This window comes from Leucoraja erinacea, chromosome 30 (genome assembly GCF_028641065.1).
Source record: "Leucoraja erinacea ecotype New England chromosome 30, Leri_hhj_1, whole genome shotgun sequence".
Taxonomy (NCBI): Eukaryota; Metazoa; Chordata; class Chondrichthyes; order Rajiformes; family Rajidae; genus Leucoraja; species Leucoraja erinaceus.
This window is the reverse complement of record NC_073406.1, coordinates 18,092,286-18,119,204: the sequence shown is the minus strand read 5'-3', so window position 1 is coordinate 18,119,204 and position 26,919 is coordinate 18,092,286. Positions and strand designations below refer to the sequence as shown.

Genomic DNA, 26,919 nt, shown 5'->3' with positions numbered 1-26,919 from the left:
AGTGAACCTACGCTGCACTCCCTCAATAGCAGGAATGTCCTTCCTTACATTAGGAGATCAAAATTGCACACAATATTCCAGGTGCAGTCTCACCAGGGGCATGCACAGTTGCAGTCAGACCTCCTTGCTCCTAAACTCAAATCCTCTTGCAATAAAGGGCAACATGCCATTAGCTTTCTTCACTACCTGCATGCTTACTTTCAGTGACTGATCATGGCTCATGATCAATAATATACCGATACCAACCCCTTCTTCTGCGACTCCTGATGTCAACTTCAGTCGTAGTACAAGCTCCCCCTTCATTCTGCCGTATGAGACCCAAGAATTAAAATAAAACTCCAGAGATAGACTATTCAAGTCTAATCAATCATCTTGGGGTTGCAAGCTGTCATCACTAGATCGGTCTTGCAAATCATTGTTGCCCTTTCTCAATGGGAACTAACGTACTTGAACTAACGTACTTGAAGGCGGTGGGTGTACGGAACAGAGCGGATGGTGGCAGTATGGAACGAGCAGCCAGAGGAGGTAGTTGAGGCAGGAACTATAACAACATTTAAAACACATTTAGGCGGGTACATGGATAGGAAAGGTTTAGAGGGATGTGGGCCAAGCACAGCCAGGTGGGACTACTGCAAATGGGGATGGGCTGGAGTAACTCAGCAGGTCAGACATCATCTCTAGAGAGAAGGAATGGGAGAGGTTTCAGGTTGAGACCCTTCTGACTGTACCGTTTCTATATGTCTCATCATGTCTACTTCTATCAACTGTCCCCTCAACCTCCAATGCTCCAGAGAAAACAATTCAAGTTAGTCTGAAGAAGGTTCTCAACTCGAAACGTCACCTATTCCTTTTCTCCAGAGATGCTGCCTGACCTGCTGAGTTTACCTCATGTTGTGACTATATGTTATCCAACCTCTCCTTGTATCTAGCATCCTCTAAGGAAGTATGACTTTTCTGGTAGTCTACTAAGTATTGACAACAAAGGGCAGAACATGCTTATTCTTTGTTTTTTTTAAATCAAGTGTGTGTAGAACTGTGGAGCCGACCATCATTGGAAGCTACACAAAAAGCTGGCGTAAGCTTTCTGTGTCTATCCTCTGTTCAAATCACCACCTGCAGTTCCTTGGTAGACACAAAATGCTTGAGTATCTCAGTGGGTGAGGCAGCATCTCTAGAGAGAAGGAATGGGTGACATTTTGGGTTGAGAACCTTCTTCAGACTAACTTGAATTGTTTTGTCTGGAGCATTGGAGCTTGAGGGGACAGTTGATAGAAGTAGAAATGATGAGACACATAGATAGGGTAGACAGTCAGAACATTTCTTCTCTTCCCCTCCCCCAGTGCAAATTTGATCACACACAGAGCCATAGCTCTGCAGTTCCTTCCTACAGAACTCATCATTGAGTGCTGATGGTTTGAGGATTCGTCTGGACTTCAGTGCTAGGACCAGGACCTCAGTGTGGTCATGAGCACCATGCTGCCCAGTGGTGGGACACTAATCATTTTCCCATACTTGGGTGTGAAGGAAGCTTGGGAAGAAGCTTATGGGTTCCGATCCCACACCAGAGCTGGAAAACATCTGAACAGCTGCCAGTACGGTGCTGAGTAAATGGTATCCTTTAGATGAACCATTAACTTGTTCTCTGGAACTGCTCCTGTGTAATGCTGTAAGTGGTATCCTTCAGATGATCCATTAAATTGAGGTTCACTCAGTCCTCTTGTGTGTTGTACAAGATTCCATTCCATTATTCTGAAGGAGCGTTGTGGAGATATTCATGTTAATCGTATCCCACAAACCGAGTCGGGGAAAATAGATTTTCTGGTCACTTATCTTTCAAGGGAATGCAAAAAGGTCCCTGCGGAGTCTTAATGGGTGAAATTTGTTCACCACAACGTAACAGTGGCTGTACTTCAAAGTTGCTTCAGTTGCTGTGTGTGGGGGGTTTTAAGAAGTCTTATGATTTGTGAAGGATGCTACTGAAATGGGTTCCGACTTTATTTTTAGTTACTGCATGTTGCATTCTCTTCCACTGTTTGAAATGTTCACCTTATGGCACTCGATGTTTTAGGGGAAGTTTGAGGGAGTTTAGTTTAGTTTGGAGGTACATCGCGGAAACGAGCCCTTCAGCCCACCGACTCCGCGCCGACCAGCGATCCCCGCACATTAACGCTATCCTGCGCGCACCAGGGGCAATTTGCATTTATCCCAAGCCAATTAACCTACAAACCTGTACATGTTTGGAGCGTGGGAGGAAACGAAAATCTTGGAGAAAACCCACGCAGGTCACGGGGAGAACGTACAAACTCTGTATAGACCGCACCCGTAGTCGGGATCGAACCCGGGTCTCTTGCGCTGTAATGCAGTAGCTCTACCGCTGCGCCACCGTGCCGCCCCAATGTGTATATTTAGCTGTGAGTAATCCCAACCCAGTGGTTTAGTGGTTGTGATGAGGGAGAGGGTCTAGATGTGGAGTAAGGTCAAGAGATGCCAGAGTTGCCCGTGGCATTGGCAAGGCAAGTACTAGCTCCTGTTTCTAGACCCTTGCCCAGTGACATTGTTGGATGGTGTGGCCTACTTGCAGTTACCTTCCATCGACACTCCAACTGGAAGCACGTCAACTCTGATTCCAGTCCACCGGGCTGCTCTAACTGGACATGGTGGGCCGAAGGTTTCCGTTACTTTGCTGGACAATCCTTTGAAATTTGACCATTGTCCGAGATGGTGGTTTTCCAGAGTGGGAGGGAAAAGATGGAGGGAATGTTCTTTGGAATGCTGCAAAGAGGTGAACTAACTGAACCATTATCTAAAGAGGAAATTTGATAAGCGTGTAAAAGGGAATTATGTGGAGCAACGTGATGTTCTAGGTGATTGTGTTTTTTCAGTAAATATACTTTGCAGCCAGTGAGGTAATTTTGAGATAGTCATCGTCATACAGTGTGGGCATACGCCGTTTGGCCCAACTTGCCCACATTGACCAACAAGCCCCATCTACACTAGTCCCACATGTCTGCGTTTGGCCCATATACCTCGAATCCTATCCTATCCTATCAATGTAGCTATCTGAATGTTTCTTAAATGTTGAGATAGTACCTGTTTCAAATACCTCCCCCTGCAGCCCATTCCATACACCCACCACCCTCCGTGTAAAAAATGTTGATCATTATTACATGCGAAGCTCCCGCAAACAACAATATATGTGAAACCCGATTATCTTCACCAGATTATTTATTACTAGTGCGGACAGGTGCGCTTCTCTCTGCTATGTTAGAATTTCCGTCATTATTTTTACCTCGTCAAATCTTTACTGCTTTTGAAAAGCAATAACTTACTTTCGAAGCAGACAGATGTGGAGTGAGTTAATTATCCGCTGTGAAGATTGAGACTTGAAATCCTCCTCTTCCACTGGGCTCGGAGTGCACAGAGCAGTGAGTGGTGAGGGGTGCGTGCATGTTCTGTGCCCGCACGCTGTGACAGACCTACATGTGTGGCCCGACACCCCTTGAGACCCGGTCCCCGCCAGCATTAACTCACAAGTTCATTGTGCCAGTGAGCTGGTGCGACTGGAGTGGATTTCTGGCAGGTAATTTGTTGGCGTCTAGCCTTCAATTGAACAGCTGCACACTTGGCCTTGCCCATCCTTGGCTGTAGCCTAGCAACTGCATTGCAGCAAGGCTGTGGGGGATAGGGCAATATGTAAAGGTGGACTGAGGGGAAGCTTTTTTATAGCTTTCCCGTGAAGGAAGTGAGGCCTGGCTTTGAAGTGAGGCCTGAGCAAGGGATTTCACCTGTTTCTCAAACATAAAGCCTCTTACCAGGCCTGTTTTTGTCCATTCCTCTCTGCTTGGGTGTAAGGAGGGCAAGAGGGGGGTGAGAGGGAGATGTGGAGGTGATCCCAGGACACACGACTTTTGTGAGGCTGACTCTGGGTACAACATGCAGCCCTGGAGCCAGCCAGCGAGAGGAGAGGAGCCGAAATCTGCGGTTGCCTGGATATTAGCTGCAAGCAGAGGTTGGACATGCTTGGATTGTTTTCCCTGGAATGTTGAAGGTTGAGGGGTGTGCTGATAAAATGGCAAGAGGCACAGACAGGGTAGACAGTCAGTTCTGTTTTCCCAGGTCGAAAATGACAAAGGCTAAAGAACAAAAAGTTTTAAGGTGAGAGGGAAATAAATTAAAAGATGTGCAGGGCGTGTTTTTTTTACACGTGGTGGTGGATGTCTTCAACGTGATGTCAGGGGGTGGTGGTGGGGATGGATGTGGTAGTGTCATTTAAGAGGCTTTGTGATGGGCATGTGGATACAAGAGGAGTGGAGGGCTATGGATCACGTCAGGCAGAGGAAATTAGTTTAACTGGGCACCAAGTCCTTGTCAATCCCCTTCACATTCAATCTACTCACAGCCCAGTGGCCTGCCCACCACCTTCACCTCCCGTCCCACCACCCTCCATCCATTCACCCCACCCACACCTGACCAAGCTCAACCAATTCTCAACAGGTGGGTTGGTCTGTGGGGTTCTGTATTATCACGGTGGGGATTTTTAAAAATTTACTTCAAACATTGAGGGGGCAGGTTGAGGATTATAGATTAGATAAGAATACTTTATTGTCCATGTGACAAGTCGCAGCGAAATTCTTTCACGTCCAAAGTTACAAATTCCAACCCCCCCCCCCCCCCCCCCCCCCCCAACCAGTTTGTTGTTCCCTCCCCACGCAGGGTCCCCATTCTTCATTGTTCTACCCCCCCCCCATGTCGGGTACCTGTTGGCCAGGACCCAGCGGTCTACGGAGCAACGGGTGCCATCTATGTTGGTTTTGGCAAGTCTATGACTGTCAGCAACTAAGCCAGTCAGCTTTATTCATCTTGGTTATGCAAAGAAACCTGCCTGGCCAGCGGCAACATCAAACTCAAAGCGGTATTTACTATTTGAATCATGAATAGTGAATAAAGTCAATAACTGGGGTAAAGTTTAGACTGTGAGGTACTAATGGTGCAGGAGAACGTGGTTGTGTGGAGGGTGATTGGTTTACGTACACTCTGGGATCAACCTCGAATCGAGTTGTCGTGTCGGCATTCGATTCTCAGTAAATTACAATTAAATTCCTTATTCTTAAACCAAATGATACTGCCAAAAACAAGGTTCCGGAGGAACTCTGCGGGTCAGGCAGCATCTGAGGAGGGAAGTGGACAGACGATGTCTTGGGTCGGAATGCTTCTTTAGTCTGAAGGAGTGTCTCAACCCGAATTGACGTCTGTCCATTTCAGTTTGCGGATGTCTGACCCACTGAGTTCCTCCAGTCTGCTTTCTGTTCAATCATCTGCCGTCTATTCTGTCTCCATGATCATTGTAAAGGCATTCTAGGGTTAACCTATGTCGATGACCAGTGTGTAGGAAGGAACACCTGGTTTTCACCGAAGATAGACACAAAATGCTGGAGTAACTCTGCGGGTCAGGGTCGGGGCAGGGTCAGGGTCGGGTCAGGAGAAATTGAATCTTTGGTCCTTATACCTTATCATCCTTCTAGTTTCCCTCTTCCCTGATTCTTTGTTTGAAGAAGGGTCGCGATTCAAAAAGCCACCTATTGTTCTCCTCCAGAGACGCTGCCTCACCTGCTGAGTTGCTTCAGCATGTTTGTGTCTATCTGTAGATGTATTGGCTTTTGCTAGCGACTGAATGCTGTTTCATTGTGTTGAAGGTGCGCGTCTGGAGGTATCTGAAGGGCAAGGAGACGGTGACGAACGAGATCCGCCTGGACAGTGGGAAGAAAGTCATGATCTGCGGCTTTGGAGACCCCTTGATCTGCGACAACCAAGTCTCCACGGGTGACACCAGGATCTTCTTCGTCAACCTGGCGCCAAAGTCCATGTGGCCGGCTCACAAGAATGAGTTGATGCTGAGCTCCAGTCTCATGAGGATCACACTGCGAAACCTGCAGGAGGTGGAGAACTGCGTGGAAGGTTGGCACTCGTTTATGTGTCTCTTTCTAATTCTTTAGCTTGTGTTATTTTGCTGTTTTGTCTTTCTCTCATGTTTCACTATCCAATGGGCCATCCTGCGAGAGAGACCCCAGTCTTGTGAGATTTTGTCTCGACTCCAGTTGCATCGTTTTGGCCTCGTGTGCTTATTAACGAGAGGCAGGAATCACTGGCAAAGCCACCGTCTTGTGTCCAATCTCTATTTCAGCGGCTCATCCAGAGTTGGCCACAAAGCCAGGTTACAAGGTTAATTCCCGGGATGGCGGGACTGTCATGTGCTGAGAGAATGGAGCAGCTGGGCTTGTACACTCTGGAGTTTAGAAGGATGAGAGGGTATCTCATTGAAACATATAAGATTGTTAAGGGCTTGGAAACGCTAGAGGCAGGAAACATGTTCCCGATGTTGGGGCAGTCGAGAAACAGGGGCCACAGTTTAAGAATAAGGAGTAAGCCATTTAGAACGTAGATGAGGATACACTTTTTCTCACAGAGAGTGGTGAGTCTGTGGAATTCTCTGCCTCAGAGGGCGATGGAGGCAGGTTCTCTGGATGCTTTCAAGAGAGAGCTAGATAGGGCTCTAAAAAATAGCGGAGCCAGGGGATATGGGGAGAAGGCAGGAATGGGGTACTGATTGGGGATAATCAGCCATGAAGGGCCGAATGGCCTACTCCTGCATATATTGTCTAAAGTCTGGAGTCACCGCACCATGGGCGGAGATACAGCGTGGAAACGCACCCTTTGGCCCAATGAAACCATGCCAACCAACGATCGCCCTTACACTAGTTCTATGTTGTCCCAGTTTTGTGTCCTACGCACTGAGGGCAATCTACAGAAGCCAATTAACCTACAAACCAGCACGTCTTTGGGATTTGGATGGAAACCGGGCACCCGTGGTCAGGATCGATCCCTGACGCTGTAAGTCCGCAATTCTACTACTGCGCCACTGTGCTGCCCTAAAAATGGTAGAGACCTAATCGGGATTCTAATCAACAATTCATGGTTACAACATGGTCACCATTGTTGATGCTGTTTTTGTTCATGTAATTATGTGAGGGTGGCACAGCGGTAGAGTTGCTCCTTTACAGACCCAGAGACCCAGGTTCGATCCTGGCTACGGGTGCTGTCTGTGCAGAATTTGTACTTTCTCCGTGTAAACCGCTTGGATTTTCTCCAGGTGCTCCAGCTTCCTCCCACATCGCCAACGATGTATAAATTTGTATGTTAATTGGCTTCCATAAAATTTGTAAATTGTCCCTAGTGTGTAGGGTATTATTAGCGTACGGGGTGATCGCTGGTCGGAGCAGACTCATTGGGCCGAAGGGCCTGTTTCTGAACTGTATCACTAAAGTCTGAAGAATTTTGATTCTGTGGTGAGTTGGGATTTAAACCTGTCTGATGCATTATTAGTAAATCAACTATGACCTCTCACACTGCGGCTGGCGTTCCCTGTGGCTGCTGGGAAGAATTTTGATCATATTGTGACTGTGACTGAATCTTACTTCCCCAAATGTATATTCTGTAATTTATTGTTTAAGTATTATAAGCTGGAAACGCAAATTTCAGCTTAGAGAGAGCTTTGGGTCAAACATGGGCCAATGAGATGTAATTTTGAAGAGAGAGCTAGATAGGGCTCTTGAAGATAGCAGTCTGGGGATATGGGGAGAAGGCAGGAATGGGGTACTGATTGTGGATGATCAGCCATGATCACATTGAATGGTGGTCCTGGCTTGAGGGGCTGTATGGCCTACTCCTAAACCTATTGTCTATTGTCACTATGCTAACTTGGCCGGTATGGGCAAGATGGGCCGAAGGGCCTGTTTCCATGCTGTATAGCTCTATGACTATCACTTTAAAATTGTATGTTTATTAGTACAGAGAAGGTTCATCAGTGATTCCTGGGGTGGCAGGACTTTCATATGAGGAAAGACTGGATAGACTCGGCTTGTACACGTTGGAATTCAGAAGACTGAGGGGAGGATCTTATAGGAAACTTACATAATTCTTAAGGGGTTGGACAGGCTAGATGCAGGAAGATTATTCCCGATGTTGGGGAAGTCCAGAACTGGGGGTCACAATTTAAGGATAAGAGGGAAGTCTTTTAGGACCGAGATGAGGAAATCATTTTTCACACAGAGAGTGGTGAATCTGTGGAATTCTCTGCCACAGAAGGTAGTTGAGGCCAGTTCATTGGCTATATTTAAGAGGGAGTTAGATGTGGCCCTTGTGGCTAAAGGGATCGGGGGTATGGAGAGAAGGCAGGGGTGGGATACTGAGTTGGATGATCAGCCATGATCATATCAAATGGCGGTGCAGGCTCGAAGGGCCGAATGGCCTACTCCTGCACCTATTTTCTATGTTTCGATTACATGTAAATTAAACAAAAAATTTAAATTAAAGCAAAGTACGACTTTAAATTTCCAAACAGCGAGAGTGAGATTTGGACTCATTCCTGGATCAATGATTGTGGTCTGTAGCTATTAGTCATTACACTGTAGTAACAATAAAACTGAAAGGAGAGTCTTTAGAATTGTGACTGATCATTATGTGGAAAGACGGTGGTTTAATTCTCTTTCTAAGCTGTAATTGTACACATTACAGACTACTCGGAAGGAAATTGTTCCCTGACCATGAAGTTCGGCTTATGAAAAATTCATATTTCTTTCAAAACCCTTTTTGGAGAGGAAAATTGAAGAAGCCTGATGTTTTCTGCATGTTAAATGAGAGAGGATTACCAAGCAGTAACCTAAGAGGTTCACACACCACTTCCAATTAAGATACCATGTCTCGTTCTTCCCAGAGCATCTTACAATACTCCACGTCATCCCCTAAGTACTTGAATTATTTATGTGTGTGGGCCTTGCGATGTTAGTAATGTATCAGCCAGCTGTACACAGCGGGATCTTGCAGGTAGTGATATGACAAACTTTGTCTGTTCTGAGGAGTTTATCAGAGCGGGAGGGAGAGAAGCAGGCCCTTCGGCCCACCATGACTCTGCACTGACCAGTAAGCACCCGTTTACAGTTATGCAACATTAGCCTAGTGTATTACTATGTAAAACACCACAGAGCAAGAACAAGCCGTATGACCTGTGACATCTATGATGACAATAATGTTAAAGTTTAGTTTAGAGGTACAGCACGGAAATAGGCCCTTCAGCCCGCTTAGTCCATGCTGACCATAGACCATCCATTCATACCAGTTCTACATTATCCCACTTTCTCATTCACACATTAGGGGCAGTTTTACAGAGGCCAATTAACATACGACCCTCACATCTTTGGGATGTGGGCGGGAAGCAGAGTAGCCAGAAGAAATCCGGGCGGTGACAGGGAGAACATGTGAACTCGACATAGACAACACCCGAGGTCAGGATCGTACAAGGGTCTTTGGCGCCGTGAGGCAGCAGCTCCGCCGGCTGGGGCACTGTGTTGCTCAATTAAATTAAACATAGAAAACCGGTGCAGGAGGAGGCCATTCGAGCCAGCACCGCCATTCATTGTGATCATGGCTGATCGTCCCCTATCAATAACCCGTGCCTGCCTTCTCCCCATATCCCTTGACTCCACTAGCCCCTAGAGCTCTATCTAACGCTCTCTTGAATTCATCTAGTGACTTGGCCTCCACTGCCCTCTGTGGCAGGGAATTCCATAAATTCACAACTCTCTGGGCGCAAAAGGTTTTTCTCACCTCAGTCTTAAATGACCTCCCCTTTATTCTAAGATCATTCTAAACCAATCTCGTCTGTCTGCAAATGGTCCATCTACGTCCCTTTATTCTGTACTTGTTCTCATTGCTGTTGCGTTATTCCACCACCTCTCCTGCATCTGCACCAGTCCAGCACGTACTTAGCTGTGCAGCAGAATGCAATGGGATCCTGAGTTCAAGTTTTGGCATGAGGCGCTGCCCTCACTCATCCTGACACTGTGTGTGTGTGATCCTCTTCATCATGGCAGGACCACATCAAAGATAATCGCTCGTAAACCATTGCAGGGAGGTACCTTCTTTAATGGGCAAAGAAAGACCCAGGCGTGTAAACCGCAATCGCTAGGTTTTTCTTTGTTCTCCGATACTTCTATGCCGAGTTAGATTCTGTCTGTGGGCACAGGTGATCATGTTTAGCTGTTTTTCTCCGGTGATAGACAAAAATGCTGGAGAAACTCAGCGGGTGAGGCAGCATCTATGGAGCAATGGAAATAGGCAACGTTTCGGGACGAAACGTTGCCTATTTCCTTCGCTCCATAGATGCTGCCTCACTCGCTGAGTTTCTCCAGCATTTTTGCCTACCTTCGATTTTCCAGCATCTGCAGTTCCTTCTTAAACATATCTCTGGTGATAATTTGCTTCAATGTTACCAAACAAAAGCTCGACTTGAAATTAGAAATAAAAGATTGAATGTTTGAAAATTCCAGCAGGTCCGGCAGCATCAGTGGAGTAAAAACTGAATTAATGTTTCCTGTGGGTTGGAGTTCTGGTGGAAGTCTATAGGCCTGGTTTTAGTTGCCGTGGTAATGTAGGATGACAAATAGTTTTGGAGTGGCCGGTAATCTACTACTTGTGCCTGGTGCTCTCCAGCTTCGCAATAGTTAAATGTCTTTAACTGTTAATTAATTAAACTAGTCGCACGGCCTCAAAGCCTGGGTCCTGCTGCAGGGTCTTGACCCAAAACATTGACACTTCATAGAACAGTACAGGAACATTTGGCCTACAACGTCTGTGCCGAACATGACGCCAGATTAAACTAATCTCCTCTCCCCGCACGTGATCCGTAACCCTCCATTCCCTGCATACCTCTGTGCCTGTCTAAAAGCCTCTTTAAAGCCCTGTCCCACGGTACGAGTTCATTCCAAGAGCTCTCCCGAGTTTGCCCCGATTCGAACTCGGAGATTTACGGTAATGGCCACTCGTCGGTACTCGGGGCTCTCGTGGACATTTTACAACACGTTGAAAAATCCTCACGAGTCTTCCCGTACGTACCTGCTGTTAGCGAGTCTTCCCGAGTACCTGCCGTTAGCGTTACGAGCCGCTAAGAGACGTCCCCAAGCTCCGTTCATTCTCCGTGCTTACCACGAGTTTGATTTTTTTTTTAAACTCGGGAGAGCTCTTGGAATGAACTCGTACAGTGGGACAGGGCTTTGAGTCTAAAACAAACTTAACAGCTTCTTCTGAAGTTGCCCCAGCCTGAAATGTCACCTATCCATTTTCTCCAGAGATGCTCTTGTCCCACTGAGTTACTCCAGCATTTTATGTCTATACGTGTGCAGAACCAAGATAGCTTCATCCAAGGTACACAAAAATGCAGCAGCATCTATGGAGTGAAGGAAATAGGCAACGTTTCGAGCCGAAACCCTTCTTCAGACATCCAAGCACTGAAACCCTTAAACATCCAAGCACTGACTGGAAACTGAACCTAGGATTTGGCCCATAAAATTCTCGGAGGGTATCTCAAACTACTAGGGTAGGTTAGTGAGGCTAAAGTCAGATTATCAGTGGACAATCCAAGCCATCTCTGGAACAGATTCATCACTTGCAAATATTTCACACCCTGCCAGGTCCCATTTGATATGCCTTTTTAAACAGCTTAGGTTGCACTTTAAAAAGTAATGGAAAATTGGCTGAAATGTTTCAAGTATTATCAAATTGACCGCTGATATGAGAAGGAAAATCTAATCCCTCTTTGCGCCGTTTGTTGCCTGATGTGTGCTATTTTAACCCTGGCATTTCTTTTAAGTTTCCAGTCAAAGAGAAATCGTTCCATTAAAATAGTTGTCAAACAGCCCCTGATTATATTAGCTGATTAAAGCTAAGTGTCCAGTGATAGTGGCCGAGTTAGAGAGTCTCCTTGTTTTACACTAGTAAGATAGTCTTGAACAGGAGACATCTCTGCAAAATAGAAGGGGCCAGTCACTTAAACCTTCAATGTCTGGAAACCACTTCTCAGAGAGAGAGAGAGAGAGAATTCCTGGAATTCTTTGCCCCCTGATGATGGGTCATTAAATATATGTAAAGTGTTTGAAAGATTGAGTAATTGGGATGATGGAGAAATGTCACAGAAGAGGAACAGTTTAGAGGGATACTAGACCAAGTGCAGACCCGTTGGGTCTGCTCCCCCAATGGTGTGATTCCCCCAACCCAATATTCCACCATACACCCGTCTCCTCCAATGGAACTGAAGCCGTTGCCAAATGTAAGTTTCCAGCACTCCCCTGCCTCCCTCAATTGCACCTCCCCTGCCTGCTGCAGCAGTGAAAAGTTCAGTGTTCCTGTTTTGCAACTTTGTTTCGAAGTGTGTTGGAAGCTGATAGGAAGGAGCAGCCGTCAACGAATCAAAAGGCAGGAAGGGATCCGTACTGCAGGCGGACGGATTTGAGTTTTATATATATATATAGATAGATAGATAGATAGGCCAAATGCAGGCAGGTGGGACTAAAGTAGATGGGGCATTGTGGTCAGCATGGGCGAGATGGGCGGAGTGGCTTTTTATTGTGCTGTATGACTAATTCTAAAAGGAGTTGAGAGCAACACAGATCAGTCATGATCGAACGGATGTTTGAAGGGCTGACTTCTGGCCACCTTCTGCTCCTGAGGTGAGAAACACGTTTTCACCCAGAGAGTTGTGAATTTGTGGAATTCTCTGCCTCTGGAGGCAGTGGAGATTCACTGGATGCATTCAAAAGAGAGTTAGATAGAGCTCTTGGGGCTAGTGGAATCAAGGGATATGGGGAGAAGGCAGGAACGGGGTGTGGATGATCAGCCATGATCACATTGAATGGCGGTGCTGGCTCGAATGGCCTAGAACACCTCCGCTCAGTCTGCCTAAACCTACGTAATCTCCCAGTTGCTAAAAAACTTTAATTCCCCCCTCCCTTCCCATACTATCCTTTCTGTCCTGGGCCTCCTCCACTGCCAGAGTGAGGCCCAGCGCAAATTGGATGAACAGCACCTCATATTTCACTTGGGCAGCTTACAACCAAGTAGTATGAATGTTGACCTCTAACTTCAAGTAACCCTTGCTTTCCCTCTCTCCACCCCTCCCCCTTCCTAGTTCTCCAACCAGTCTAACTGTCCCCCTGAATAAATGTTATCTTTGTATGCTTCGTTGTCACCTTCTCCGAGCTAACAATGATCTATTCTATATCTTCCTTGACCTTCGTCTCCTTGATGTCTTGTTTTCACACCTTACCCTTCCCTTATCTCTGTCTTCCTCTCCCCTGACTCTCAGTCTGAAGAAGGATCTCGACCCAAAACGTCGCCCATTCCTTCTATCCAGGATATGCTGCCTGTCCCGCTGAGTTACTCCAGCATTTTGTCTCTATCTTAGGTGTCAGTGTAATTGGGGATGGTTTTCCAGATCCGTAACTGCCTTGTGTTTTGCCTGATAGCTGAGTTATCATAATGATGCCATGTGTTAGTTTCCCAAACAGGACTCTGCTTCACTGAAACATTATGAATGAGTGTGAATGATTTGTCTCTCTGCCTGTCACTGCTGCATAGTGAAATGGATTTATATTCGGGGGCGGAAGACAACCTGTTCTACTTGCGATGGGCTATCATCTTCAGCAGGATATGTCTTCTAATGAGATTGTGCGTCAAGCTGCCTGTTGCTACTAAAGCAAGCCCATGGAATAATATAGAGATACAAGGAAAAGCAGATGCTGTTTCACAAACAAAGACACAACATGCTGGAGTAATACAGCTGAGATAAGCAAAAAATAACTCAGCGGGACAGACAGCATCTCTGAATACAACTCAATGGGTGATGTCACCCGCTGAGTTACTCCAGCATTTTGTGTCAATCTTTGGTGTAAGCCAGCACCTGCAGTTCCTTCCTCCACACATGGAGTAACACAGCAGGTCATGCAGCATCTCTGGAGAACATCGTAGGTGACCTCTTGGATTGAGACCATTAACCCCGTCTCAAACATCGCCCCTTCATGTTTTCCCAGAGATGCCGCCTGACCTGCTGTGTTACTCCGTATGTGGAGGAAGGAACTACAGATGCTGGTTTACACTGAAGATAGACACAAAATGCTGGAGTAACACAGCGGGACTGGCAGCATCTCTGGAGAGAAGGAATGTGTGGTGTTTCGGGTCGGGACCCTTCTTTGGGAATGGGTCTGCCAGCTCCGCCTGTCAGCTCCCGGCCACAGTTCGTCCGCGGAAGAGCCCCGATGAGGTCAACCCGTTGAGTTACTCCAGCACTTTGCGTCTTTTGCCGTGGAACAATATTATATTTCTGAAGAATGCGTAGATTTCACATTGTCTGAATGCTTCAGCCTTCAATAAAATCTGCTGCAATTTCCCATCTCCCTTCTCTCAGGCAGTGAGTTGGCCACTTGCTGGGACAGGGCTGTGAGGCTGTGATTGCCTCATCTCCTGGAAATGTGCCCATCTTTAACAAGCTTCAACTTTGCCAATGCATCTTTCAAGTGGGTGCCAGATGCTGCCTGCTAATACTAATGGATAGAACAATGTGCCTAATTGTGTACGTTAGAAACTCAATATGAGCATATATTACTTTCCGGCAACTCTTTTCAATCTCCCCTCTTCTTCTGGGGGTGCTTTTTTTTAAAAATAGCCTAGTTTCATCAAGGGTGAAAGGCATAGTGGCGCAGCAGTAGAGTAGCTGCCTTACAGCGCCTGAGACCCGGGTTCAATCCCGACCACGGGTACTGTGTATGGGGTTTGTACGTTCTCCCAGTGACCGCGTGGGTTTTCTCCGAGACCTTCGATTTCCTACCGCACTCTAAAGACGTACTGGTTTTTGTAGGTTAATTCGCTGGGTATAAATGTAAATTGTGCCCAGTGTGTGTAGAATAGTGTTAACGTGCGGGTCGATGCGGACTCGGTGGGCCAAAGGCCCTATCTTCACGCTGGATCTCTAAACCAGACTAGTCTTAAACTAATGGTCCATGCTTGATACCAGAGACTAGGCCCAGATTATGGCCAGCTATGATGGAGCAAGAGGAACTTTGGCTTGCCATTTCCTCTAATATATATTGAACACCTGCCTCCCATGGCAGCTGCTTCTACACCTTCTAACAGGCTCACCTTTACCATGGGTACATTGGACACCAGATGGTGATGCCTTTCTGTGCCAACAGTGATTGAACTTGAGAATGATTTCACTGGCTGCAAAGTGCTTTAGAGTATCGTTTAGCTTCTATAGAAATTAACCTCTCTCTTGCTGTGTCATGCACAGGGTGTTTGTTGGTGAGACGTGATCTGGAGTATGTGCACAATTCTGATCTCCTCGTGTTTAGTTTAGAGATACAGAGCTTAAACAGGCCCTTTGGCCCACCGAGTCCACACTGACCAGTGATCCCCGCTCACTAACACTAACCTACACACAGTAAAACCAGCTTAACAATTTTTTTAAATACCAAGCCTATTAACCTACAAACCTGTACATCTTTGGAGTGTGAGAGGAAACTGAAGACCTCGGAGAAAACCCACGCAGAAGTTGGAAATGGGTTGGTTTTTTTTTTGCGTTTAGAAGAATGTTGGGTGACCTTATTGAAACCGTATTCTTAGTGGGCACAACAGGGTAAACACATGGAACTGCAAATACCAGTAAAACACAAAGTGCTGTAGAAACTCCCTGTAGAAACAGCAGCTTCTGTGAAGAGAATGAACAGGCGTTTCAGGTCGGGACCCTTTCAAGTGCATTGTAATGTTAACTCTATCAATGTCAGTATCTTTACATGGGTAGCATGAGGAAGGGGAATATAAACTGGCCGCTTTATAACAATACTATCTTCGTCATGAAGCAAAATATTGCTGAGGACCCAATTTAAAAGAAAATACACTTGTCAATTGAACTGAATTGCATCTGGTGCAATGTATTCTGTGTTTTGGATTGAAACACTGGGTGTATGCAGCCCCCCTGATGTCACACTCAAACACTGACATCAACTACCTTTTTGCCTTTCTTTCTTTCATTTGTTCTATATCACTGTCTATTTCTCTCCTTTCCCTCTCCCCTGACTCTGTCTGAAGAAGGGACTCGACCCGAAACGTCACCTATTCCTTTCCTCCAGAGATGCTGCCTGACCCTCGAGTCTTTTGTGTCAATCAACTAATTCGATCATGGCTTCTAAACAATTTACTAAACAACCTCTGAATGCACGCAAATCACCCTAGTAGCTTCACTGGGAAGAGGAAACAGACAGCAGGAAATGGCAGAAGAACCAGGAACAACTTCTTCCCCATTGTTGTTAGACTACTGAACGTTCCTCTCGTATGCTCAGGGTATAGTCGCGATCTTCCAACCAACCTCATTGCGACCCCTTGCACTTTTTCCAATATCTGCATTTTCTCTGTTCATGATAATACGATAACTCTACGATATTTGGTATTTTTCTCTTGGCACTACCTGTTGTCCTGGTGTGTTTGTGTCTTGACTGCACTAATGTCTGGTATGGACAGGAACGACCTTGCATCCTGTCAAGTCTGAAGAAGGGTCTTGACCCAAAATGCCACCCATTCCTTCACTGCAGAGATACTGCCTGTTCCGCTGAGTTACTGCAGCATTTTGCGTCCATCCTCGGTGTAAACCGGCATCTGCAGTTCCTTCCTACACGTCCATTTACTCACCTATTTGTGACTATTAATCCACTGAACCCTTTGCCCATTTTGTCAGAATATAACAATACTTGTATAAAAGAGTTTATGAATATCCCTCTGCTCCGCTACCAATTTCATGCCCTGTTGAAGATCAGGAATTTAGAAATGGGCTCCGCTCCAAATGTGTCCCTTGCGATACCAAGGATTGGGTGCATTTCCTGCTGATCCTCGTGCTTAATTGGATGGAAGGTCTGCTTGTTTTACCTCTGTCTCTGTGCAAATCCTTAAGTCGGAGTCATCTTTCTAACTGCCCCTCTGAACTCCAACTGTTGGGAGTTTATCCCACAAAGACCAGACAACGTTGTCCTATTTAAGCATAGGTTTTCTGAGACCACAGCTGTAAACATTGATTGAGAAATGAATACAGTAATGGTTATTGTATTTCTCAACTTTTGTGTGGATTTCAAATATACAGCATGATCACTCACATGAATAGTGAAAGGCCTGGATAGAGTGAATATGGAAAGGATATTTCCACTCATGAGAGATTCTAGGACAAGAGCCCCATGCCTCAGAATTAAAGGCCATACCTTTAGAAGGGAGTTGAGGAGGACTTTATTTAGTCAGAGGGTGGTGAATCTGTGGAAGTCCTCACCACAGATGGCTGTGGAAGCCAGATCAATGGATATTTTTATGGTGGAGATTGATAGATTCTTGATTAGTATGGATGCCAGGGGTTACGGGGAGAAGGCAGGAGAAAGTTGAGAGGGAAGGATGGATCAACCATGATTGAATGGCGGAGTGTACTTGATGGGCCGAATGGCCTAATTCTGCTCCTAGGCATTAAGAACCCACAACAGGCCGTTTCAGTACTTCAAGATTTAGTGTCACTGCTGATTGATAAATCCTGGAATATTTTTTCCTCTGCAACTTGAGCATTAATAATGGGACCTCGGATGTGAATGTGACAAATAACTCTGATTGTAGGCGCTGGGGATGGTGACATGAACAGGATGAATGACCAGAGTCTTTCTCCCAGGGTTTGGGGAATCAAGAACTAGAGAGCATGGGTTTCAGGTGAGTGGGACAAGGGTAGGGGATGGCACTATTGCAAGAGTCGAGGTGTTGTCCAAATCACTGTGGGAGTTGCTGGATTTACAGCCAAAACACTTTTTTCCCCCTCTCCCCCTCTCTTCCGTTTGCCCACCTGGGTGCACACGTATTTCTCCCACTAACCTGTCCCTTCCCCTATATCCTTTCCTGTGGTCTCACAATGAATGCCTCTTCCTATCTCACATCCTTTTGTTCATCTCCGGTCTTTGTCCACCCATCTGCCAAATGCTGTCGCCCCTCAACCCCCCTCACTTGTATCCAGCTAGCCAACAATGGACCATTGTGGGCTCCACCTTTTCTTGATCATCGTTACTTTTTGAATATCTTTTGTTCACTTATTCTTTATTATCTCTCTATAACACGGACTATATCTCTTTCCCTTTCCCCGGACTCTCAGTCTGAAGAGGGGTCGTCTATTATTTTCTACAGAGATGTTGCCCGATCCGGTGAGTTACTCCTGAACAGTGACCTTTTTTTGTAAACAAACACCTGTTTGTATAATCAATCGTTCTCCGTTGAGGTTAGCGTTGTGTCGAGCTCAAGAGCTTGGCTGTTGCTGGAAAGATGCTGTTCCTCGAGCCCAAGGCGGATGCAAAACGTTAAGAGTAACTCAACAGGTCAGGCAGCATCTCTGGAGAAAAGGAATAGGTGATGTTTCGGGTCGAGACCTTTCTTCAAAATAAGAGTCGGGTGAAAAGGGAATGAGAGTTAAAGACGGTACTTAAGACAAATGAATGGAAGATTTGCAGAAAGCAACAATAATCCGCGAGATGTGGAGCCCACAATGGTTCATTGTTGGCTGTGGGATAGGTGATGATGAGTTAATACAGACAGTGCAGGTCATGGTTTTCCAACTTGTGGACCATCTTCCCGACGGTGAGTGTGATGTGGGTCTTTGCTCATGTTAGCTGCCTTTTTGAGATAGCGCCTCTTGTAGATCCCTTCGATGGCGGGGAGGTCAGTGCCTGTGATGGACAGGGCACTGTCTACTGCTCCCTGTAATCTTCTTTGTTCCTGGGTGTTCAAGTTACTGAATAAGACTGATATAACCACTCAATATATCTGGACACCTGTAGACTGGCTGGGCAACAATTGGCTGATTTGGTTTAAGGAGTATCCTGTGCAATCCAGAGATGACTTTGAGAAGAAATATGATGAATTTTCTAAAAATATACTTATTCATAATATCCACAGAAATAAAATCAGGCCATTATTATCATTCATCCTAAGAAGCAGTTCAGTGCATTCACTTCCCATAAATCAATTTCACTAATATTGCATAATTAGTATTTTGCAGCATTGACGAGGCTGTTAAAACAGGCTCAGCAATTTGGTTTAGTTTAGAGATACAGCATAGAAACGGGCCCTTCGGCCCATCAAGTCACTGCCACCCACAATCGCCAGTAGACTGGTTTAGTCCTACACTCTAGGGACAATTTCCACACAAGACAAACCCACGCGTCTTTGGAATGTGGGAGGAAACCGGAGCACCCGGAGGAGACCCACGTGGTCACAGTGGAGAACGTACAAACAGACAGCACCCATGGTCAGGATAGAAGCTAGTGCTGTAAGGCAGCAGCTCTACCGCTGTGCCCCTGTGCCTCCAATGGTTTAGTATCCAGTGGTGGAAGGAACCAAGACGGTGGTCTTTCCCCTTAGAGACCTTGCATTGGCTACGCTGAGCTTCAGTGCGTGGCTCAGCATGTTCTCCGACAACCTGGATTGTGCCCCGTCACCAGCATTCCCTCCTGGGCATATCCGTATTTAGGACCAACCATGAGAGGTGCTGCGGAAATCTAATATGCCTTCCTGCCCTCCACGATGTTGTAGATTTGAACTGGTGAGTTGTCTGTCTGCAGTGTGGTGAGCTTCAGCACAATGTATTCTGCTGGAAGCCAAGCTGAGCAGACTCGGTAGCTGTCAGATTGTCACATTTAGCCCTCAGCATTATTATACTGCTGGTTCCAGATATATCTCTGTTCAGCTGCCAAAAAAAGACGACTTTCACAGCTGGCAACTGTAAAATGTTAACATTTCAAGGACATCCCAACCCCTGTTCTCTTTCTCTCCTTGCTTTTTGCTTTTGTTTCGAGATAGAGCGCGGAAACTGGCCCTTCGGCCCATCGAGACCGCGCCGGCCAGCAATCCCTGCATATTAACACTATCCCACACACTAGAGACAATTTTTACATTTACTATTGTCGACAAACCTGTACATCCTTGGCGTGTGGGAGGAAACTTCAGATCTCGGAGAAAACCCACGTGGTGACGGGGAGAATGTACAAATTCCGTACTTGTAGTTGGGATCGAACCTAGCTCTCCGGTGCTGCAAGGCAGAAACTTTACCACTGCTCCACCATCTTTCTTTTGTCTATTGGTCCTGTTCTTCTCCATTTTGGTATCATCCTTACCCCCCCGTGACGTTTTACACAATATTCCTCTGCTTTACGCTACACTGTACACCGCAAGTCTACGCCCCACAGTTCATCCAAGTGCCTGAGGTTTCCTGTCATAAGCACGTGTTTTTTTTTCCTCAACACTGAGGGATCAATGTTGTATATCGTGAGCTTTGTACCCCACAGATACTTCACATCTACTTCACATCTACTTCAGCAATTCCAGCTGTACTCCCTCTTCTCCCCTCTCCCATCGGGCATGAGGTACAGAAGTGTGAAAATGCACACCTCCAGATTCAGGGACAGTTTCTTCCCAGCTGTTATCAGGTAACTGAATTGTCCTCTCATCAGCTAGAGCAGGGGTCCCAACCTTTTTCAACCCGTTTACCCCCTGGCAACTTTTCCAAAGTAAATTTACCTCCACCCTGTTTTGTTCAATAATTTGAGTTTACACTTCTACCATAATTTACCCCCTGGGGGTAAATATACTCCGGGTGGGGAACCCTTGAGCTAGAGTGTGGTCCTGACCTCCCATCTACCTCATTGGAAACTTTTGAACTATTTTTCATCGGACCTTACCGGACATTACCTTGCACTAAATGTTGTGCCCTCTATCTGTAGACAGCTTGATGGGAACCGTGTATTGTCTTTGACTGGATAACACACAAACAGAAGCGTTTCGCTGTACACGTGACAGTACTAAGCTAAACTTGGCAGTTCCCGGAGGTTTTTGTCAGTCTCCCTACCTGCTTCCACCTCCGGCAACCACCTGCAACCTCCGGGAACTGCACGGAAACCTTGGGTGGGGCGCAAAGTCTCCAGAGGTTTCCGTTCGGGTTTCCTAAGTGGCACGGGCATTAGGAAGACGCAGCATTTCAAGAAATTGTCTCATCACCCCCTTCTCACAAGAACAACTGGGAAAGGGCTCTAAATGTTGGTTTTGCAATCCCAAAACTGAAGAGTAAAACGCAGAATGCTGGAGTAACTCAGCGGGTCAGGTAGCATCTGTGGAAGGATCCAATATCTTTCCTGATGCCGGACCTGCTGAGTTTTGCTCAGTTTAGAGATTAGTTTAATTTAGAGATACAGAGTGGTCCGCGCCGACCAGTGATCACCCCGAACACTAACGCTAGTCCTACACACACTAGGGACGATTTACAATTATGCCAAGCCAATTAGCCTATCAATCTGTATGTATTGGAGTTACTCCAGCACTTTGTTTTTCACTCGAGATTCCAGCATCTGCAGTTCCTTTATTCTCTCTGGATTATAAAGAGTTGATTCTGCAGCATGAGGCTACCTTTCGGATGATAGAAACAGGGCAAAGAAACCACAATGGGGATTTGTTAGCACGTTGCCTGGGATGTCTTCGGGACCCGAACTCAGTCCCAAAGACATCCAATCAGTCCATTTAATGCATTCATGAAATGGCCTGATTCTCAGGGTTTTGTGTGTTGCACCTATTCACAATCTTGGGTGAGGTTCAACATGACAGCAAAACAAAGGTGGCTGTGTGTTCGCAGTGTAAGGAGTAAATCTGGTGCATCTGAAAGTTTGCATTACCGCTCCTGCCACTGGCAGCCGTGTTGCATGGAAGAAATATGTGTGCTCTACCGTCTCATCTTTAGAGGTGAAGTTCATAAAAAAATGTCATGAAAATCAGGAGAGTAAGGATCAAGAGAAGAGACACTGCTGAAGTAACTGGGTGAACGAGTGAAATGTTTCTGGTCAAAGATAGACACAAAGTGCTGGAGCAACTCAGCGGGTCAGGCAGCATCTCTGGAGAAACGGACTGGGTGACATTTCGGCTCAAGACCCTTCTTCAGACCTAGAGTCAGGGGAAAGAGAAACTAGAGATATAGACGGCATATAGAAGAAATGAATGAATGATATGGAAAAAACTGATCAAGGAAAGGTGGAGCCCACAATGGTCAATTGTTGGCTGTGGGGTAGGTGATAACGAGTTATACAGACAGTGAAACTCTAGCGGAACGACAGTGAAACTAGTACGATGTCTGAGGTGGGGGAGGGTCGGAGAGAGGGGGGGGGATGCAGGGGTTACTTGAAGTTAGAGAAATCAATATTCATACCGCTGGGTTGTAAGCTGCCCAAGTGAAATATGAGGTGTTGTTCCTCAGATTTGCTTTTTGCTTCACTCTGACAGTGGATGAGGCCCAGGACAGAGGGGGAGTTGATGTGTCTGTAATCGGGAGATCACATAGGCCAAGGCAGACTGAGTGGTCGTTGATCACCATCCAGAGAACCTTGCTGGAAAATTGCATTAAACATTTGCCTGGTTGATCTTGGATGGTGTGTGTGGAACGATGTTAGATTTAGGTTTCTTACTGTCACTTGTACTGAGGTGCAGTGAAAAGCTTCATTTTGCCTGCTCGCCAATCAACATGACTACATTCAAGCAAAATGCTGGTACAATAGGTAGAGTAAAGGAAAAGATTGGAATGTCGTTCCCAGCATCGTAGTGTAGCAGTTCCAGAATCAAAGTCCAATGTCCGCAGCAGGGTAGCGGTGAATTGGATAGTACCCCAGCTTGTGGAAGGGCCGTTCAGCAGCCTGATACCAGAGGGAAAGAAGTTGTTTCGGAGTCTGGTGGTGTGCACTTCCATGCTTCTGTACCTTCTGCCCGATGGGAATGACTGGGATGGGACAAGCCGTTGTTAATGTTGGCTGATTAACCCAAGGCAGCGTGAAATGTGGATGGAGTCAATGGCTGGGAATCTGGTCTGTGTTCTGTATTGGGGCTACACCCCACAACTCCGCAATTTCTTGCAGTCTTGGGCAGAGCTGTTCTCAAACAAAGCGCAATGCAACCCGCCAGTCTGAAGAAGGGTCTCGACCCGAAATGTCGCCTATTCCTTTTCTCCAGAGATGCTGCCTGTCCCGCTGAGTTACTCCAGCATTTTTGTGTCCACCGCCAGTCTGATGCAATTCGGTCAACGTCGGTATATCATTGGAGACTGCCAGATTGTCGGTCTCCTGAGGAAGTAGAGGCATTAGAATTACCTCCCTTTTGAAGCAGGGTCCTAACCGAAGCATCGCCTATCCTTTTTCTCCTGAGATGCTGCCTGACCCGCAGAGTTACTCCAGCAGAGTTACTCCAGCAGAGTTACTCCAGCAGAGTTACTCCAGCATTTTGTGTCCAGCATTGGTTTAGTTAGGTTGATTCCGCATCAATCTGGAGCTACGTGAATGGGTTTGTGTCTGGGGGAGTTATTTTGGATTATCCGCTGTTAGTTAGCGATGGTCTGATCCTTCTGACTCCGAGGCAAGAGAGTTACAAGTCAGCCACACCTGGAATCTGAGCATTTAGTTTGATCTTTGGTGTAAAGTGCCTAGTGTGGATGAGAAATCAACTGAGTGGTGCAATGAATTGAAAATGTGCTTAGTACAAATGAATAGGTGCTACATCTTTCAAGGTACACACCTAACAACACACATGTACACCGTGTACACAAGGGCTCCCAACTTCCTCTCCGCCATGAGCTCTAAGTCACCGTAAGGGAAGTGAAAAATTTGTCCATAGAACCTCGTCAGCAATGAAGCTTAATTTTAAGAATTTCGATCCGGAATCTCTTCCACTGAGGATCGATCTCCCACCGGTACTTCAGGAGTGTAGGAAGGAACTGCAGATGTTGAAGTTAGACACAAAATGCTGGGGTAACTCAGCGGGTCAGGCAGCATCTCTGGAGAAAAGGACTGGGTGACGTTTTGGATCGAGACTGTTCTTCAGGCTGAGAGTCAGGGGAGTATAGAATGAAGGGTACAGGAGACCCTGTCGTCTGAAGAAGGGTCTTGACCTGAAACGTCACCCATTCTTCCTCTCCAGAGACGCTGCCCGCCTGACCTTCATCAGTCTGAAGAAGGGTTTCAGCCCGAAACGTTACCTATTTCCTTCGCTCCATAGATGCTGCTGCACCCGCTGAGTTTCTCCAGCATTTTTGTGTACTTTCGATTTTCCAGCATCTGCAGTTCCTTCTTGAACACGCTGCCTGACCAGCTGAGTTGCTCCAGCATTATGTATCTACCTTTGATTCAAACCAGCATCTGCAGTTCTTTCCTACACATCTGTAGTTCCTTCCTACACAGGATGCAGGAGACATTGGTTCATGGACCTTTTACCCCGACTGAATTTTAAAGGGCCTCCAACTACATTTTTGCACAGTTATTAAATTACAGTAAATTTCTGAAGCTTTTTCTAATTATCTATTTATCTGTGTGTATTGGATTTATGGGCTGGTTGAGCTGCTCCAAGCCAGACTTGCATTGTTTTGTTGTCGGTACATATGACAATTGAACACTCTTGATTTGACTCCCAGGCTCTGACCCCCAAAGTGTGAAATTCCAGGGTCAATTCAGAAATGTCAGCAAACTGTGAGGAGCCCAGAATCTTTGTTTCCCACAAACTTGACTGTCTACAACTTTGTTTCGTATTGGTTTGCAACTAAGTGTCAGAAAGACGTCAAGGAGCGGGGGCGTTTTCCACCTTGGGTGGAATTTTCCATGAAATCCGCGTTTAAACAGAATCATTTGAAAATCAAGAAAAGGTTCTCCTTTTTATCACACCTTGAGGTTTTACAATGTTATACCAATTCCATTCATTCACCAATGTCAATGTCATGGAGTGATACCGTTCTGCAGCAAGGAAGCAGGCCCTTCAGCCCATCCTGTCCCTGCCAATCAATTTGCGTAACTAACTAGTCCCATTTGCCTTTGTTTGTCCTCGCTCCCTCCAAACCTTTCCCATGCATGTATTTCCCAAATGCCCTTTTAAATGTTGATCCACCTCCACCACTTCCTGTAGTGGCTTGTTCCACATGTACCCGCACTAAAGTACAGTGAAAAGGTTTATTTTGCACGCTGCCCAAACAGATCAGATGTACATACGAGACATAAATACAATCAAGTCAAACTCAAATACAATAGGTAGAGTGAAGGGAAAAAGATAGATTGCAAAATAAAGTTCTCAGCATTGTGATACATAGTTCCATAGGCAAAGCATAATGTCCACAATGAGGTAGAGGTGAATCGGTCTGTTTATCCTAGTTTATGGGGGACTGTTCATAAGCCTGATAACAGAGGGGAAGAAGCTGTTCCTGATTCTAGGGGGGGGGGGGGGGGGGGGGGGGTCAGCATCTTCTGCCAGATGGGAGCAGGGCGAAGGAATGTCCAGGATGGGATGGGATTTTGATTCTGTTGGCTATAGTTCAGTTTGCATCTCAACCTGAAGCAGGCAGGGGATTGAACGATGGAAGATCAACATGATGAATGCACCCAAGCACGCTCTCCGATAAGAATAACAAATCCATAGTCATATAGTTGCAGGGCCATACAGAGAGAAAATAGACCCAACTAACCTATGCCGACCAAGATGCCCCATCTACGCTAGTCCCCCTCCCTCCCCCCGCCTATGTTTGCCCTGTATCCCTCTAAACCTTTGCTATCCAAGGACCTGTCCAAGTGTCATTTAAATATTGTTTTAGTACCCGTCTCAACTCCCTCCTCTAACACCTCGACCCATGTACCCACCACCATCTGTGTGAAAGAAGTTGTGCCTCAGGTTCCCATTAAATCTTTCCCCTCTCACCTTAACCCTATGCCCTCCGGTTCTTGTCAAAACCAATGGGATCACATTTATCTGGTTCCATTCTTAGCCAGAAGATCGTAGCAGTGACTTCCCCTTCTGCTGCTCAGGGGGTTGGTGACTGTGTGCTGTGCCCCTTCTTTGATAACAGTAACTTGCAGACCATGCACTGCCACCAACGGTGACAACACTGATGTTTTTTACAGCAGCGTGAATGGTGAGAAAATCTGCTCTGCTTGGAACATGCATCCCGCTCTCTCTTCTTGAATTTCAATCACGGGACGGTCAAGTTGCCTGGAACACATTTGCCTCTGCGAAGCAGCCAAGATAATCAAGGACATGTCCCCATCCTGGCCATTCCTCCTTCCCTCTGCTCCCCTCTGGCAGAGGATACAGAAACTTAAAACTGTGCACCACTAGACTCGGGAACAGCTTCTTCACCATTATCTTATGGCCCTTGCATTAGCTAGGGTGCTGCTTTATTCACCTCTACTCCGTTAAGGACATTGGGCTTTGTCTATGGAATGGATGGTGCTAAGATGCTGAGAACAGTGTTCTGGACACATAACGCTGGAGTAACTCAGCAGGTCAGGCAGCATCCATCTTCAGGTGTCTGAAGAAGGAACTCGACCTGAAACGTCACCTATTCCCATTTTCCAGAGATGTTGCCGAACCCGCTGAGTTACTCCAGCTTTTCGTGTCTATCTTTGGTTTAAACCAGCATTTGCGGTTGCTTCCTACACAATATTCTGCACTTGGTATCTTCTCCTTTGCTCTATTTATTGTACATGATTTTGAACTGATGCGTGGTATATCTCTGTGTGGTATACCTGATTAGATCGCATGTAAAGCAAAGCTTTTCACTGTACCTCGCTACATATGACAATGACAAACCTAAACCTGGGCTGTAAAAGGAGAGCAGAGACATTGAGGTTTACGGAGGGAGTTTTCAGCTCTGGGTACTGGTGTGACTGCCTGCGTCGGGAATAGACAATGGGAAGGAGTGAGGGGGGGTGGGGGATCAGATCCTGGAAAGAAGCCGAGATCTCTGTTGAGGCAAAGTACGAGCTGAGACTCGGGCCACACAGAACGATGTGTTAAACCATTGAACTTCTGAGGGAAATGCGATGTGCCATTTATAGCTGGGGCTCTTTATGGCTTCTGTACAAGAAAATTGGACTCTTCTCACTGCCTGTACATAGATAATGCCCACAAGTCTTCATTTCAGAAATGCAGCCCTACAGCTTTTTTTACTCTGTGTGTGCGTGTGTTTGA

At 46.2% G+C, this 26,919-nt stretch overlaps 1 protein-coding gene across 2 annotated transcripts in view; it reads left to right on the top strand.

Moving 5' to 3' along the window:
• agrn (agrin) overlaps positions 1-26,919 on the top strand; it is a 451,665-nt gene that overhangs the window by 12,768 nt on the left and 411,978 nt on the right. For both annotated transcript variants that reach the window (XM_055659585.1, XM_055659586.1), the window contains exon 2: positions 5,694-5,955. In XM_055659585.1, coding sequence (XP_055515560.1) covers positions 5,694-5,955 — 262 coding nt within the window. The remainder of the gene's footprint in view (positions 1-5,693; positions 5,956-26,919) is intronic.